General features: G+C 44.6%; 1 protein-coding gene across 10 annotated transcripts in view; it reads left to right on the top strand.

Annotated features, from left to right (window-relative positions):
• The window catches only part of TNIK (TRAF2 and NCK interacting kinase), a 375,612-nt gene that overhangs the window by 269,331 nt on the left and 89,761 nt on the right, over positions 1–16,520 (top strand). For all 10 annotated transcript variants that reach the window (XM_034662856.1, XM_034662873.1, XM_019801364.2 and 7 more), the window contains exons 9-11: positions 637–715; positions 8,235–8,410; positions 12,924–12,990. In XM_034662856.1, the coding sequence (XP_034518747.1) occupies positions 637–715; positions 8,235–8,410; positions 12,924–12,990 (322 nt within the window). The remainder of the gene's footprint in view (positions 1–636; positions 716–8,234; positions 8,411–12,923; positions 12,991–16,520) is intronic.

Here is a 16,520-nt window from a genome sequence, read left to right on the forward strand (position 1 = left end):
AATCATAATGCCCATAATGCCATGTTTACAAGTTGAGATATTTTAATAACTTTTCCAACAGACACTCTTTGCCTTGATCTCTCTGTTCTTCCTGGGGCCAGTGAACAAACAAACAAACAAACAAAAAACAGAAACAAGCCTGTCATGAAACCTGAAAAGCCATCAGGATATTTGGAAATACAGAGACAAAGGTGTTCGGGTCTAGTGCTATATACTCTAAAAAAATCTATGGAGATAGCATTGCATGTGTATGAGCCTTCAGTGTATAAGAAATAGAGCCTCTGTCTTTCATTTTATGACTTAGGCTTTTACGAATTAAAAAGAACCTGCCATCTCCATTGTAGTTGTTTTCTTGTTGTTTACTCTGAATCTGCGATGGTTCTTTATAGCAAAGCAAAGGCTTTGACCCTTTAACTTAGTTTTCTTAAATATGAAGAAGTAGGAATGTTAACAATGTCTAGTTGAAGCCCGTATTTTATGAGACTTCTGTAATTAGACATCGGCTCTCTTAAATGCTCAACACACAGAAGCTTTGCCATCTTCCACCTGTGCTCACTGAGCATGTCTGGCCTCAGAGCCGTTTGGCCTGGGTTTGGCGTCTGAACCTGAGCTGGCCCTTGCTTTGGTGTCTTGCAGCTCTCTGTGACATGCACCCCATGAGAGCCCTCTTCCTCATCCCCCGGAACCCAGCGCCTCGCCTGAAGTCAAAGAAGTGGTGAGTTTGGTCTTCTTCGGTGCTTTGCCGATCCAAGCACAGGGTTTTCCTGCAGTGCTCTCTTGGATGAGCTCAGATCCTTAGGTCCAGCTGCACGATGAGGCCAACATATACCGAGATCTGGTGAGTGATCTTCCATAGGCTGCCACTCATCGTAAAGCACATATTAAGTACCTACTATTTGCACTGCAAGGCTTTATCACCACACCCTTCAAGGTAAGGAGCTTTTAGCTAAAGTTAGTAGTGGAACCCAGGTAAGAACATGAAAGCTCTTTGATTTCTCATCCTCCCGAGAAAGATCTTGCCTGGCAGCACAAGACATCTCATCAGAGGGGGTGATAGTTCCAAAACTCAGCTGGTTAGGTTGGCTGGCTTTTCTTCTACTCCTTAAGATGGTAATCCTGTTGAGTGCATACACACACCTGGTAATATGAGGGATGATTTCACTGGTTTGTGCATAAATATTTGTAATATTTGTTTTTACTATTGCTTTCCCTTTGTGGCACGTGATATTGGCTTCTTATTTGGGGCAGTAATACAAACGTCCCTTTTAATAAATTTATTCAGATAAAAAATTGACCTAATTTTAAGAAAAATACCAAGTAGATGATAAGACGGATGACATAGAGTCGGGTTAAAAATTGTGTTGATAGTGGGGTACCTGGTGGCTCAGTCAGTTAAGCATCTGACTCTTGATCTCAGCTCAGGTTAATCTCATGGTCATGAGTTCAAGCCCCGTTTTGGGCTCCAGGCTGGGTGTGGAGCCTATTTAAAAAACAAACAAACGGGCGCCTGGGTGGCACAGTCGTTAAGCGTCTGCCTTCGGCTCAGGGAGTGATCCTGGTGTTCCGGGATTGAGCCCCATATCAGGCTCCTCCGCTGGGAGCCTGCTTCTTCCTCTCCCACTCCCCCTGCTTGTGTTCTCTCTCGCTGGCTGTCTCTGTCAAATAAATAAAAATAAAATCTTAAAAAATAAATAAACAATAAACAAACGAACAAAAAACTGTGTTGGTAGTATGCGATTGACTCAAGCTTGGGAAATACGGTTCTCTAGGTTAGACCAGAAGTTGGACTTCTGTGTGTACTTGTATGAGGGTCTTTGTACATTATCATTGCATAACAGAAATTCATGGCTCCTTTCTGCCCTATGTATATGGTGTATCTCGATACATCCCAATACATTCTTGAATCTCTGATTGCCCTGGCCTGGGGCCAATTCCTGGACCACTTATGACCCCGTATCTTTTTCTAGAGACATATTCTGGGAAGTTAGAGCATGAAGGCTCAAGACCTTTCTGCCCCTTTAGTTACTTCGTGATCACTTCACGATCACCCTTCACTGGGACCCTTATGTTCCCTCCCACCCGCAGCCTCACCCTCCGCAATACAGAGGGCAGTCTTAATGAATACAGTCACCTAGTAATGACGGAGCAACCCCGGCGAGACAAGAGAAAGGCACAGGGCACAGAGAAGCGCGGGAACTAGCCGGAGGGGACGGGCAGTCCCGAGTTGCCGAGGCCTGCAGGCGAAGAGCTTGAGGGTTTCTATTGGCAACAAGGGGTCAGAGCAGCCCCGCTCCTCCTCCTCACTCTGGAGGGTCCCTGTGTGAGCCAGTCGTTCTCTCCCCAGCAACAGCCTCCCATTGGGCACCTGCGTGGCACGTGACCAGCAGGGCCTGGGAGCCCTGATTCCTCCCTGCTCCCCGGAACAGACTCCCCAGGAAAGAATTCAGCTCAGTTCCTTCCCGGGAAGCAGCAGGAGCGCCCCGAAGCCCTCTGCTAGCTTTCTGCCTGTCGTTTGGGCCACGCCTCCCTGTCCCCCTGCCCGCCACACACACACTGTAGACAGTGGGCTTTCCTTGCCCTGTGCCTTCCCTCACTTTCCACTCCCCGCACTGCTGCTGGACAGGGGTTTCCAGGGTTCAGTCCCCAGAGGACACACTGGCCTTCCACACACGTGTTACGTTTGGTCAGCGCAATGCGACTGCACACTGTGTCTCAGAAACGTTGGTGCTAATTGCCAACTTTTGGAAATCAGGTGCTTGAGCATCACGTTCACATCCCGGGCCTTTTGTGCAGAGATGCAGCCCCACTGCCCGGTGAACGGCTCCTGCTCCTTCTAGGGTGCCAGATGGCCCTTCTGCCCGTCGCCTCCTCTCCCCAACTCCGAAGCTGGTCACTGCACTTACCCTGTTTTCCTCTTATCCTGGGCCTGCGCTGCCCTTTGCATGACCACTCTGTCCCCTTAGAAAAGTGAGGGAACAGCCCCTGCACTACAGCTTTCATTTTCATTGACTCTGCTCCTAAAAGGATCAACTCTGCATCGACCTTGTTTGAGAAATACGGACTTTGAGGAAAATACAGGCTGACTTTTCTGCTTCCAGCCTTTGACAACAAGAACTCATTCTGGTGGTGCTGCCGGGAGCTGGGTCAGTCCAGGGACAGTGAGAGGTCAGGCCTCCATCTCACCCGACCTCCCTGACTCTAAAGGAAAGCCAGTTAGGAGTGTGAGTGCCACACTGCTGGACAGAGAAAGGGAAATGACTTGGCTGTTTGAGAGTGAGTGGGAAAACAGAAGCCCTGGTGAACGACTCTTTCTCACTCAGAACCTGGCCTTTATAAGATGGCCGTGCAGCCCTCCACCCCTCTCCCCGCACCGGGCCATAGGACACAGGATGCGGCTCCCAATTCTCTGCAATAGAATTCTCCTTTTTAAAAAATATTTTATTTATTTATTTGTCAGGGGTGGGGGGTGCACAAGCAGGGGGAGCAGCAGGCAGAGGGAGAAGCAGACTCCCCGTGGAGCAGGGAGCCTGATGTGGGGCTCGATCCCAGGACCCTGAGATCATGACCTGAGCCGAAGGCAGATGCCCAACCAACTGAGCCGCCCAGGTGGCCCAAGAGAATTCTACTTTTTAAGTGAAAATATTTAAGCACTGCAGAGTACTTTGTTGAATGACCAGGTGCAAAGTGATTTGAAATACGTTAGGGCTTGCTTTACTATGCCCTGGTGTTTGGGAGGAAGTGCAATATTTAGTTTCCTTTCATTTTTTAAGGGAGAGGATCCTTCTCCCCACCCATCAAAAGAAACAAAACCCAAAGTGTTCTTTTTATATCCAGCTATTCTCTGCCTAATGAATTGTCAGAGGAAGTACACTGTTCTCAGGGTATATATCCAAGTACTGCCAAAGGGAGGCACCATTGTGGTAGAGATGGGCCATGAACTCTTTACTATAAGCATTCAGTTAAGGGTCATTTCCAACTAACTTGCTAAGTCTACAACATACAGGACATGTAAGGCATATGCATGTTGTAGACTCAGTAATTTTTGTGTGTGCGTATATATTTATTATATTTATGATTATATGTGTATATATATATCAGTTTTATACATATATATAAATTTAATCTTAACGACAACCCCGCCAGGTAGATTCCCTGATACTCATTCTGTAGCTGTAAGATTGAGGCTTGGCTGGGCTATGTTCCTTGCACAAGTCTGTACGATCTTTTAGTTTCCCAAGTTTGTAATACCCATTCTCTCTTCTGGATCATCCAGCCTCTTAAGTTCAAGGTCAGAGTGATAGAGAATGGGATACTAGTCTCTTTCCTAGTTGAACATTCTTTTCCTGAGCCTTAATATTAGGGAAAGAGAGGCAGGAGCACTGCTCTTTGCACCTTACGTTGTCGGGGTGGGGTGGGGGGGAAGGAAATCACTCCCACTTACCAGAACCTTACGGACTGCACCACTCAAGCGCCCCAGACACTTTTTTTTTTTTTAAGAAATGACAAAGCTCGGGCACCTGGGTGGCTCAGATGGTTAAGCATTTGCCTTTGGCTCAGGTCATGGTCTCTGGGTCCTGGGATCGAATCCCACGTCAGACTCCCAGCTCAGAGGGGAGTCTGCTTTCCCTCTCCCTCTTCCCCTCCCCCTGCTCATGCTCTCTCTCTCTCTCTCTCTCTGTATCTCTCTGTCTCAAATGAGTAAATAAAATCTTTAACAAAAAAAAAGAAAAAAAAAGAAATGACAAAGCTATTTAGGGGTATGTGTGTGTTCCAAATGAAATAATACTAATATAAAGCAAATATTAGAAAATATTTCAAATTAACTGAATTTGCTAGTAGTAATGTGACTTTGGACTTTATTAAAATCAAAACAAAAATTGCTGCACAGATTTTTAAAATTAACTTTTTTTGCATGGTCTCTTTGGAGACAATGGTCTCGTTGACTCTTCCTGCTAGCATATCTAACCCAAATATATGTGAAATAATTCCCTTTAAGAACACTATGCTATTCAGATCAACAGAAGTTGAACTTCAAATTTTTACCCTCAGCCATAAAGGCAGAGAGATACTCCTGTTGTTTAAGCCTGGTGATGGTCAGAGGTTGCCAGGACCTTGTTGTCATTCGTAATAGTCATAACAACAGCAAGCATGCATACACCTTATGTTTATACACATACAGTTTATGATGTAACAGGTACCGTGTTAAGTATTTTACATGAATTCATTAATTGAATCATCTGCGGTCTTTTGAGATAAATCCTACCAAGATCACCATTTGCAGCCAGGGAAACTGAGGCACAGAGAAGCTAAAATAATCTGCCCAAAGTCACACAGTTAAGAAGTGATAGAGCCTAACATAGAGAAAAAGGGTAGTTCTGGGCAAATGCAAATTCTGAAGGTCAAATTGCATTTAGGGAGTCCTGTGATTACCAAAAACTTTTAGCCAGACTGGTTATAATGACTAATGTAATCATCTTTCAGGCGTTTTTAATTCCTCTAACACAATTGAATATATAAGCAGAGAAACTCTTGGAAGATAAAGTGTTTGGCGAGGCTGGTATTAGAACCGGGGCTTCTGGCTGTAAGCAGCGAACATTAACATCTCCCTCTAGGCCAACTCTGGGGAAATTAGTATTACTAATCTTAGGCATTTTTTTTTAAGAGACAGAACTAAATTACCAGCAGCAGAGATGCAAACAATAAAGTTATATAAATGTACTTTAAACCCGTTAGACCACTGGCAAACAGTCAAGTGTTGTTCAACATAGGGGAAGGGTTTTTACTTTTAATTAAACGTGTAATTAAGCATATTGATTCTTTGCACACTAACTTAAATAAGAGACAATGAATCTTTCTTTGAAGATTTGTTTTAAGGAAGCATTATTTTCTCTTCAAACGGTACCATTTGAAGAAGACATGAGATACGTTGCCAGCTTTATGGTCCTACACATCTTGGCCCAGCCTTTGGGCCCAGAGTTATTCTCCTGAGTATCTCTGAAGGTTCCTTCCCACCGCAAGAGGTAGGGAAAAGAGGACTCTGTACCTGGTTCTGCTGAACTCTGAGCACCCTCTCCTCCTAGAGGTGCCACTGCCTTTTGTTAGGTGTCAGTATTGTGGAACGGACTGTACAGTTTATCAAGTCTGGATCTCATTTTTAAATTGGGTGTGATTTATTTATCACCTTCTAATTAATAGTTGAGCACTTTATCAAAAGAAAGCACTTCCTTCTAGTTGCAAGCAGGAAAAAAAAACCCAGAGCTTTCATTTGCATTTCTCATGAATATTTAACAGCTCCCTGTCTTAATTTGTTTTTGTTTTCATGTTCTCGATATTGATTTTCTACCTAGAAAAGTGCGGTGTGGAATTTGCCTTCTTCTTTATGCAGGTTAACTCGTTCTCTTCAGTTTATTCCTTAGGACAGCCCATTCCATGATGTTTTATTTCACAGGGTCTCCTTAGACGATACCACATTTGTGCTTCCACGGATTCGGCTGGTGGGCCTGAAAAAGAAAGCATATTCTATACTCTCTCCTCTCCAGACCTCCCTCTCTGTCCCTCACAAGGTAGCCATTTCACACACTTGTCCAGAACTCACATCTGATAGCCATGCGTGCATTCCTTCGGTCAAGCGCACGAGGGCAGGAAGTGTGCTCTGGCTACAAAGATGACCCAGGCACGTGGACACTGGAGACGCCGCCGTGAGGAAGCAGGGGTCTGGGTGGAAGGACGTGCAAGAAGGTGCCTAGAACGTCTACCCTGTTGTTACTGTTTTCCGCAGTCCACAGGGTGGCCGATCCTGATTGATCCTGGGGTGACCCCAAGCATAGCAGGGTACCTCTGCTTCTATGTAAAATAATTTAAAACCTTGAATTTAGCTTAGAAATTGAAGGAGGAAACAATATGAATAATTCAGTCCTTTAAAAACATGGACTAAGATGAGAAACTGCTTTGACCTGGGCCGAAGTGGAGAGTGGTGCATCTGCGAGTGCCCTCTTGCATTGAGTGCCCTCTTGCATTTGAATTTTAAAGACTATGCTCACAGTTGTGTTCTGTGTGATGAGGACTGCGTTCAAGCCTGAAGTCTGTGGCCGACCCGGGGAAGCTGGCTTCTGGGATCCGATCTTGTTACTCCACAGTGCTCCACAGGAGGGCGACAGAGAGCACAAAATGGATTCCCCGTGCTCTGAGCAGAGTGGGGACCTCAAGAGGGTGACCAGAGTTCCCCTAAGGTCTCTGAGGGCGATGTGCCAGGCTGCCAGTGGAGCACACAAGAAAGGCATGCTATACAGTCATGAAGTAATTATTGACGATGCTGGACAGTTTCTTGGAACTCTTAGCAAGTACATGCATGCCCAACTCATGAATCATAGCTAAAGTCCACCGTTCATTTCTACCACAGTGTGGACTTGCTGAGATTGCTATAGTGTCTCTCACCAGCTCTCCCCTGCCCTGTGCCTTTCTGGCACAGGGTTTATCTTTGAGGAAATAGTGCCTTTCTAGAGGGAGATAAGTGCACGTCTGGGTATGAACTTAGCCCTAAGTTTCCAAGTCCATGGGTTGATAGCAAACATATACATACACCCTGTTCTTATTAATTGGAGAACAAAGTTCAAAAGTAATTTTGAAATTACTAATTATAAAATTTGCCTAACCAAGTTCACTTTACCAAGTAAGAATCTTTCTCATTTCTACAAAAAGTACTCCTCCTTACCTAGCCAACCTTGATTTTGCTGTCCCCCAGCTTGCATCTTCTGCCTCATATAGACAGCTTACCTCAGTGTCCCCCAACGTATCGTGTGCTCAGCCCCAACCTTAGTTTTTCACTATTTCCTGCCTCCCTGAACTGTCTTCCCAGAGTGATTTCCCCTTCATTCTTTAAAGCCCAGCTCGGGTTCCCTCATTACAATAGACCTTCCAGATATGACTCTCACCAAGGTCTTTCTCTTCTCCAATTCCTTTTGTTCTCTTGTGTGATATTATATATGAACTGTGCAAAAATGCTTTTATGCATGTAACTCCCATACATCGCCCGAATTGTGTGTTGATGGTGATGATGCCTTTGAACCCCACTGTGCCTAATAAAGTTCTAGACCTCCTCTGTGATTGGTTGATCCCTGTGTTGATTAATTGAACCTGATTTCTTCTTTTTTTCATTGTAGTGTTTTAAAAAATGGAAGTTTGCTTTTTCTTTGGATCGTCTTTTTATCTGTGGATTCATCTCTTTCGTGTGGCAGGTCAAAGAAATTCCAGTCATTTATTGAGAGCTGCTTGGTAAAGAATCACAGCCAGCGGCCAGCAACAGAACAATTGATGAAGCATCCGTTTATACGAGACCAACCTAATGAACGACAGGTCCGCATTCAACTCAAGGACCATATTGACAGAACAAAGAAGAAGCGAGGAGAGAAAGGTTAGAAGCACATTTGTATTTCCGCAAAGGAAACAAAAGATGGAGTGGGTCGTGGGCTCTTGATATATCTGGAGGGGCCGTGGGGGTTTCAGCTGGGCCTGCATTATTCTTTAGTGTGAAGGGCTGCCTCTGAGCCGCAGCCTGTAGGCATCAATGGAGTGAGACTGTGAAATGGAATCTTCATGAAAGGCTAGAACTGTAAGGCATATTACCTTTTCCAGGCACTGACAAAAAGTCATGTTGAGTAATACTATGAAGTGGTTTAATATGACAAGTGATTTTCTTAGTTCACATGAATATTCATATTTTGAAGACTAAAAACCGACAGAAGACAACCTAAAAAAAAAACACTTAGTTGACATTTTTCTGTACCTCCAGTCTTCAGCATTTAAGTTTTTGTGCTCTGAGGCTCATTTCGAATTTATTTCAGAAGTCAGAATGAATTTTCTTATAATCACAGAGTTGCCAGACTTGATAGATGGAACACTGAACTTTGAGCTGGAAGATCATTTAATGCGCTTCTTTATTTTATAGAGTCAAAATTCTTATCCCTTATAGCTCTAGCTGTTGTACCACACTGTCTTTTCAGTGCATCACTGGAAAGGACATGAGGCAAACTTGGAGTCCTGGGGCTGTATCCTGGTTGTTTGAATAGAGACTCAGACCTCCTTATCTAGCATCCTGACCAAGGAGAAAACTCACGTGGTCGGGGGGCAGGTTTTGTGCCTCAGTGGGTGGGAGGTAGGGAAGGTTGAGGTACTGGGCGGGGGAGGGAAAGATCCAGAGGACAGACAGGGTGAGTCCTCCCTGGGTGAAGGCAGGAAGAGCAGCGGGTTGGGGGGGGAGGAGGGATGACATTGAGGAGGCATTATGCGGCTGGCGAGGTGAGCACTGAGCATGTGCGGAGTGGAGAGGAAAGGCGAAGGCCAGGCACCAAGGGTGGGAGGCACATGGCTGTGTGCTTTTCCTTGCTTCTGTCGCGGACACCGTTCTCCTCTGTTCTTTCCAAGCCAGGTGGAGCATTGGAGGGGGTGGGCAGCACAGGATGGGGGGGGCGCTCTCTTTTATTTGAAATCCCCTTCTTTGCCTCTGCAGTTTCTGTCTGTAATGTGGCAAGGTATGGGCGGGTGTGTGGGGTGGGCGGTGAGCAATGTGAGTCAAGATTGGGCGGAGGTAAGAGCCGCAGAGGCCTGAGCAGAAGGAGAAACCCTCAGTGAAGGTTCAAAGGAAGAGTTTCTTCCTGGCAGCCAGCCTCCGGAGCTCAGGGAAACGTGCGATCAGGTCCCACTCAGGAGTAGGAGGGTATGAGGCTAAGCCAAAAAGGAGGCCCATCACCTGAACTAATAAAATACTGTATGTCAACTATACTTCACTTAAAAAAAAAAGATACACTGTTAAATGTTTGGGGATCAAACTATTTTTACTTCAAGTGCTAAATAGGAAGTGAAGCTTCCTTGCCTATTTTGATTGAACATAAAATTATGACAGCCCTGGAAAATAAATACATAAATAAAAATCCCGAACAAAACAAAACAAAAAATGTTTAAAAAGGAGGCCCATCTCCAGTTATTCGTGGGTGGAGATGGTTGAGGTGTCTGTCAGAAGGAGCTGGGAGGGGAATTGGAGGAACCAGGAAGAACCAGGCATGAGATATAGGTGAGTCAAGATCAAAAAGTTCCAGGATTGGGGTACCTGGGTGGCTCAGGTGATTAAACATCCGACTCTTGATTTCAGCTCAGGTCATGATCTCAGGGTTGTCAGATCGAGCCCGTGTCAGGCTCCGTGCTGAGTACTGAGCATGGAGTCTGCTTGAGACTCTGTCTCCTTCTCCCCCCACCCCTCCCCTCCCACGCCTCCAGAAAAAAAAAAAAAAAAAAACCAGTACTGATTTTTCATCAAACATGCAACCATTAAAGATGACTTCTTGAAAAGGGAAGTTTCTTCTTCTTTGGGCCTGTTGTTTCCAGATTCACATTCTGAGTTCACATTCTCACTCTACCCCCTGAATAGTTACGTGAACTTCATCCCAGTTTTCTCATCTTTAGAATAAGAGAGGGGATATGATAGTAATCAGTATCGCCTGGCATTGTTGCACATTAAATGAGAGGAGGCATTAAAATGTTTCATACAATGTCTGGCATATAAACATACTCAATAAATATTAGCTGTTCTTATATAAACAGTTCTTTATTGACGTATAATTTTCCAGCACAATTCAGAGGTACTTTCTGAGAACTCGTGACCTCTTTGCCTTTGACCTGTGAGTAGAATGGGTAAAGCTTGTGCCTTGGGTTGTTTTCACATCTGGGGGGCACAGATGCTGGAATGTGGCTCAGAACTCCGCATTCAATGACAGTAGACTATTTTTAACATGTTCCTGCTCTGCAGAGTAGAAGAGTAAGATTCTTGGTAGCAGATGAACTCAAGAGTGACCTGGTAGCGTAAGGACCCTGATTCCGTTTACAGTTAGAGCCATCAGAAGCCTTCTTTTTTGTCTGCTCCTCAGAAAGAGTATTGATCAAGCGAGGTCTCATTCCATTTGCTCAGTTTCATCAAATGACTTAATTTATTTCCTCTAATACTTTCACACTCTCTTTGTAGCTCTAAGACCAGCTTTTGGTACAATCAAACAGTTTTAATGAGAATTGATTTATGATTTTTTTAGCCTGATATTATTTTTTCCTGAAGATATGTTGACATATGCTAATTTATGCCAGTAATATAAAAGCAATAAGACCAGATTCCGGTGAAGTATTACAATTCAAGGGCCTGACAAATGAAGGTTTTACCCTAGAGAGTAGAAATATTTGGATTAATTGTGCGCTTTTTTCCCTTGCTAGAATTTCCTTTGCTAGACAAAATTTCTGCAGTTTATTTCAAACTCTCTGTTGATTCATTTCAGGAAAGTTTCGAATAGGCTACTTTCAGTGTGGAATATTGAAACACTTTATGAAGGTCATTTTGGTGAAATAATACTCAAAAAATAAGTAGCCTGAAAACTTCATATCTAAATATTTGAAACTGACTTGTGATTTAAAAAAAAAAATACACTTGAAGTCATTGTACTTTTGGCTCCTTTTCATTATCCCTTTATTGCCTCAAGAGTATGGAAGGCAAAGTGTTTAGTTAGTGTCATAGGTGCGCCTCCTGGTGGTAACACAACCAAATTGCAGTTTTAGTTCCTTTTTAGGGCTACACAAATGCCCTCAAGGTTGTAATTACTAACCCACAGCTGTGAAAGGATCACAGTAATGTGACACCCTCCCTTGCTTAAAATTAAAAGCTCCTCCAAAATTCCCCATTGCCCACAGAAAAGTCCTTGGCAAGGTATATGTAAGAATCAGGAAGTCATATCAGACATGCTGGGCTTACTCATTCCGTCTGCTTTTCTCACAGCCAGACATCTAAGCCACTCACAACTCACTGTGAACATGTCATGCCTGTACTACTGTCAGCCTTACTCACATGGTTATGTTGTTTAGAATGCCCTTTTCAGCTGCCATCTGCCTGGAACAGGGCCACCAACATTGCAAGGCCCAGCTCATTTCCTCCTCAAAAGACTTGCTGGCCCCTTTCCCCATTATGACCAACGGAACTTGCTCCTTTCTCTGATATCTCTTTGCTCTTTTGATACATTTCTATTTAGTATATAATATGTTGGAAAGAACACTAGTTTTAATGTTGGAAAAGTTCTGGATGGAATTCTAAATCCAAATCCCAGATTGATCAACCTTTTATTAATAAGTCTTTGGTCCTATTGTTTAACCTCTTGTAATACTGTCTGCTTGAAAAGTGGGTAGTTTGTTAAAAGTTTGTTTAGCAAAATAAATGAGAGAACATAAGTAAAGTATCTAGCAAGGTGACTAGCATGGGAGACACCCAATAAAGATTAATTTCTTAATAATCATGGCAGATCTGATTACCTATTTGTCCATCTCGCCCATTAGATTCTGATCTCCTCCAAAGCAAAGACTCAATCTTATTCATTATTATATGTTAACTTGCTTAACATATTCCTGAATTAAATGAATGTCCCCGGTGGGTCATTTAACTCTATATTTCTAATAGCACACGCTGTCAAATTTTTTTTCTGGTGTTTATCAAGATATCTAAAGACAATTTGTGGGTTCTTACTTAAAAAATGATTAATACAGACAATAAGTTAATAGTGGGCCAATAAAAGCTTGGTTTAGGTAATCCTTTAATGGGAATTCACACAAACTGAACACTTACTTTTCAGTTCCTTGCCTTGACTTTCATGTGAACAGCAAGCGTTAGGGACAGATCTCTAGAGTCAGCTGGGACAGTCTCGGATGTGAATTCCATGTTCTTGAATCCAGCTCTGCTGGTGGGAACTGTTATATCACAAGTCAGGAGGCCTGGAGCCCGTCCCAGGTCAGCACTGTTGACAACTCTTTGGGCCTCAGATTACTTATATATAAAACGAGGGGGATGGGATTGACTGAGCTGTAACATCTTCTTATGCACTAACATTCTGTGAGTATCTCTTTAGATGAGACCGAGTATGAGTACAGCGGAAGTGAGGAAGAGGAGGAGGAGAATGACTCAGGAGAGCCCAGGTAGGAGAGCAAATGCCAAGTCTTATTTTCACATTCTGAATTGTGCTTGTGTGAAACTAACTTCCTTTTGATTTATAGGTTCATTTTTAAGAATCCAGCAAGGTGGTCTTATTTAATTTATTGCCCATGAACATACTCATTAATTTGGGAAAATGTCCCCAGGCAGACTCTTACAAAAACGTGGAAATCAGCATATTCTTTATCTTGTCTCCTAAGATTTATGGTCTCTATTCTAAGACCTTGTTTCCTCACATATGTAATGTGTAGAATGGGTAGGAGGCAGTTATCTAGGTAATGCAAGACTCAAAGGCCTTAAAACTCCAACTTTCAGGAGACCTAAGTGGTATTTTTGGACTCAAATTATTCAGTTCGTTACTCCATACCTTTGAGAAGCCCATTTGGGCAGCCACTGTCCTTGTCACATGTCTTGGTATTTTCACCACAAGCTAATCCAAGAGGAAATGATTTCCAGGAAATCAAATCACACTCCAGAGGGGAACCCTAACTAGAAAATTTCATGCTCATTCCAGTTGTCCCATGTTGGACTCCAGGATCAATGTTGTTTTAACGCTATGATCCGTGCATTTTGAATTTCACTTGACGTTGATTCCGACTTCCTTCCGGTCTGTTTATGAATAATTAAGGTTAGTGTGCTCATGTTGCCAGGATTTCTCTTCCATGAGAGAAGTCAGCTGTGGCAGTTTGGTGAGTGAGAGGCACAGGCACATACACCGTGGTCAGTGCCCTATACACGTGAAGTGAGATTGAGTGGGGAAAATGCACAAGCAGAAGGCTCACTGGGGAAATGGGTCCCTGTCCTCTAGCCATTCCAAGGAGGGGGCTCCAGTGGTCCAGGAGGAGTAATTCCGTACTGCTGAGGTAGAGCTGCTTGCTCAGGAGAGGGGCCAGCTCCGTCGTTGCTGCTAGAACAAGCTAGTGGCTTCTTTTTCTGAGTTAACTCAAGTTCTACAAAGCTGGATTATTGCTAAACTACCAGAAGAGGGAGGGACTTACAGGGCCATCCAGTTTTTCTCTACACCTGCTTACAGGAATTTTCAAGGTCAAAGACTGAAGGAGAATTTTTCCTTCCATCTGATACTTTACACATTGGCTGCCTCCAGTTTAGCTGCATAAAGATGATGTTTGCCAAGCGGTGACATGGAAAATGAATATTCTTATAAAGGCAAAGGACCAATGCCCTGCTCTCGGAGAAGTTGCGTACTATTCTTTTTCCAAAGCTTACCCAGATGTCATGTCAGCCCTGCGATCACCCTCTATAGAACGGAGAAGCCCTGTTTTAACTGATACTTGCCAAACTGCGTGTTAGGAGTCTCTTAGCGAGCTGACCTAGCCATGCCTTCACGCTGCGATAATTGTAACATGTCATTGTATCGCATTGAAGATTATGTTCCAAGTCCTGTCTATGGACCCGTGTAATTCATCTTCATTACATTCTGCAAAGTAGAAAGGGACAGTGGTTATCTCATTTTAGAAATGGGGTAAGAGCCCAAAGATGGCACCCAAGCCACACACCAAGTTAATGATTGAGCCACCACTACAGCTCCAATCGCCTGACATTGATTCAACATCAGTTTATATTAATGGAGCCTCCTCCTGTGCCTGGTTCCCTAAGTCCCACCGCCTTTGCACAGAGCTTGTGGCACTGTCACTGGGGGTTTGTTTTAGTGTTCTACACAAAAGCTGTACGTTTTACAGGAGGTGTGCTCATGGAATCCAAGCACTGTCTGTAGGACCTCGTAAACGAAGCCTTTTTATGTCATTTTTGCGCATAGATGGCAGTCACACAGCACAGTGGTTACACTGTCCAACACAGAATGATCCCCTTGTCGAATACCACCAGACTTGCTCCCCCCGCCATTCACCTCCCCAGCTGGCATCACCATCACTGTCCAGGTGCCAAGACAAAACCTGCAAGTCATCGCTCACTCCACACATTGGATCCATCAACAGGCTTCATTAACTCTGCCACCAATGCTTCTCTCCACCTCTGTCCCCTTGCCCCACCCCACCCTACAGAGCCACTGCAGCAGCAGCCCAGCTGGTGGCCTTGGTTGACCTCCTGCCCTCTGTAGACAGTTGTCCCTCAGCAGCCAAACAAATCCCATCACGTCAGTCTCCTGACTATAACCTTTCCATGCGTGATTCCCAAGCCATGTGCCTCCCCAGGTCTGCCCACTGTCCCTGGCCTCCTCCTGGGCCACCTCTCTCCTTCACTCTGCTCTGGGAAGTCCTCAGAGAGGCCCCACCTGTTCCCACCACAGGCCTCTTTACATGTACTTTTCTCTCTGCCCAAAAGGTTCTTCCGCTACCTCTTCATGGGACCGACTGTTCATCATTTGAGTCTCAGCTCATCTGGCACCTTCTCAGAGAGGTCTCCCCTGATCACCCAGTCTGAGGCAGAACCCTTAATCCTCGTCCCAGCCTCCTGGGACTCTTAAACTGTTACATCTTAAACTGTTACATCTTCTGTCACTCTTAAACTGTTACATCTTCTGTAGAGCCTGTTCATATGTGAGATTAGTCATTTGTCTGTCTCTCTTCCCCACAAGAGGATAATGAGAGAGAGAATTTGTTTAGCTACTGCCCTATCCACTAGAGCCTGTTACAGTGCCTGTGACATAGAAGCGGCTCACTAGTTATTTAATGGATTTATTTCAAGTGGAAGTCGCCAGAAAGATTAAAAGGGCTAGGTTTGCATGAACAGATAGAAGCCTGCCCCACCTTCCTGTTAGGCTGCTATGCACAAACCAAGACTCTAACATTGAATTGTCCCTATGAGTGAGATGTGAATAGGGCAGCCCTAGACCACCAGGGAAGTAGGTGGAGTTTCTTTATGGTGTTTTCTGTCCTCTTTTTCTTCCTGTCACAGGCGCACATACACACACACACACACACGATGCACAGCTACCATTTTACAGATGAGAAAACTGAGGCCCATGGTGCTTCAACAGAATCTAGGAATCAGTGAGCTGGGTTGAAGTCCTATCTACACCGTCTGTTCCAGAGCCAAACCATGTCACTTCCCTTTAACCGTGGTGCAGTGAGATGAGCCCTGAACTCTCAGACTTTGGCAGGTGTGGGTTCATAGTCTACCCTGCGGTGACCTTGACTCAGATGTTTTCCCTCCCTGGCTTATCACGTCTTCACATGAGCAGCCTGCCCTTTGCCTCCTGGGGCTGGGTGCCAGGAGTCATGGAGATGATGCGGGGACGGTGATGTCCTCTTAGTGGAACATGCTCCCTTGCTGCTCCCGGTTGTTCATTTGCTAGCTTTGCTCATGCCTTTCTTAAATGTGAAAATCAGCTGATCCAGGCCCGAGGGCTCACACACTCCCTAAAACCTTTAGAAGCATATCTTTGCATGTCACGAGGGTGAGGGAGCAGTGTGGACGGTGCTGGAGAGAGGTGACGACACTAGGAAGGTGACGTCCCTCTGCAGATGGTGACCGCGTGTGTATGCCCAGGGTCACACTGAAAAGGAAGCTGAACACTGCTCTGTTGTCGCCTTGA

The sequence above is a fragment of the Ailuropoda melanoleuca genome, chromosome 1, assembly GCF_002007445.2.
Source record: "Ailuropoda melanoleuca isolate Jingjing chromosome 1, ASM200744v2, whole genome shotgun sequence".
Taxonomy (NCBI): Eukaryota; Metazoa; Chordata; class Mammalia; order Carnivora; family Ursidae; genus Ailuropoda; species Ailuropoda melanoleuca.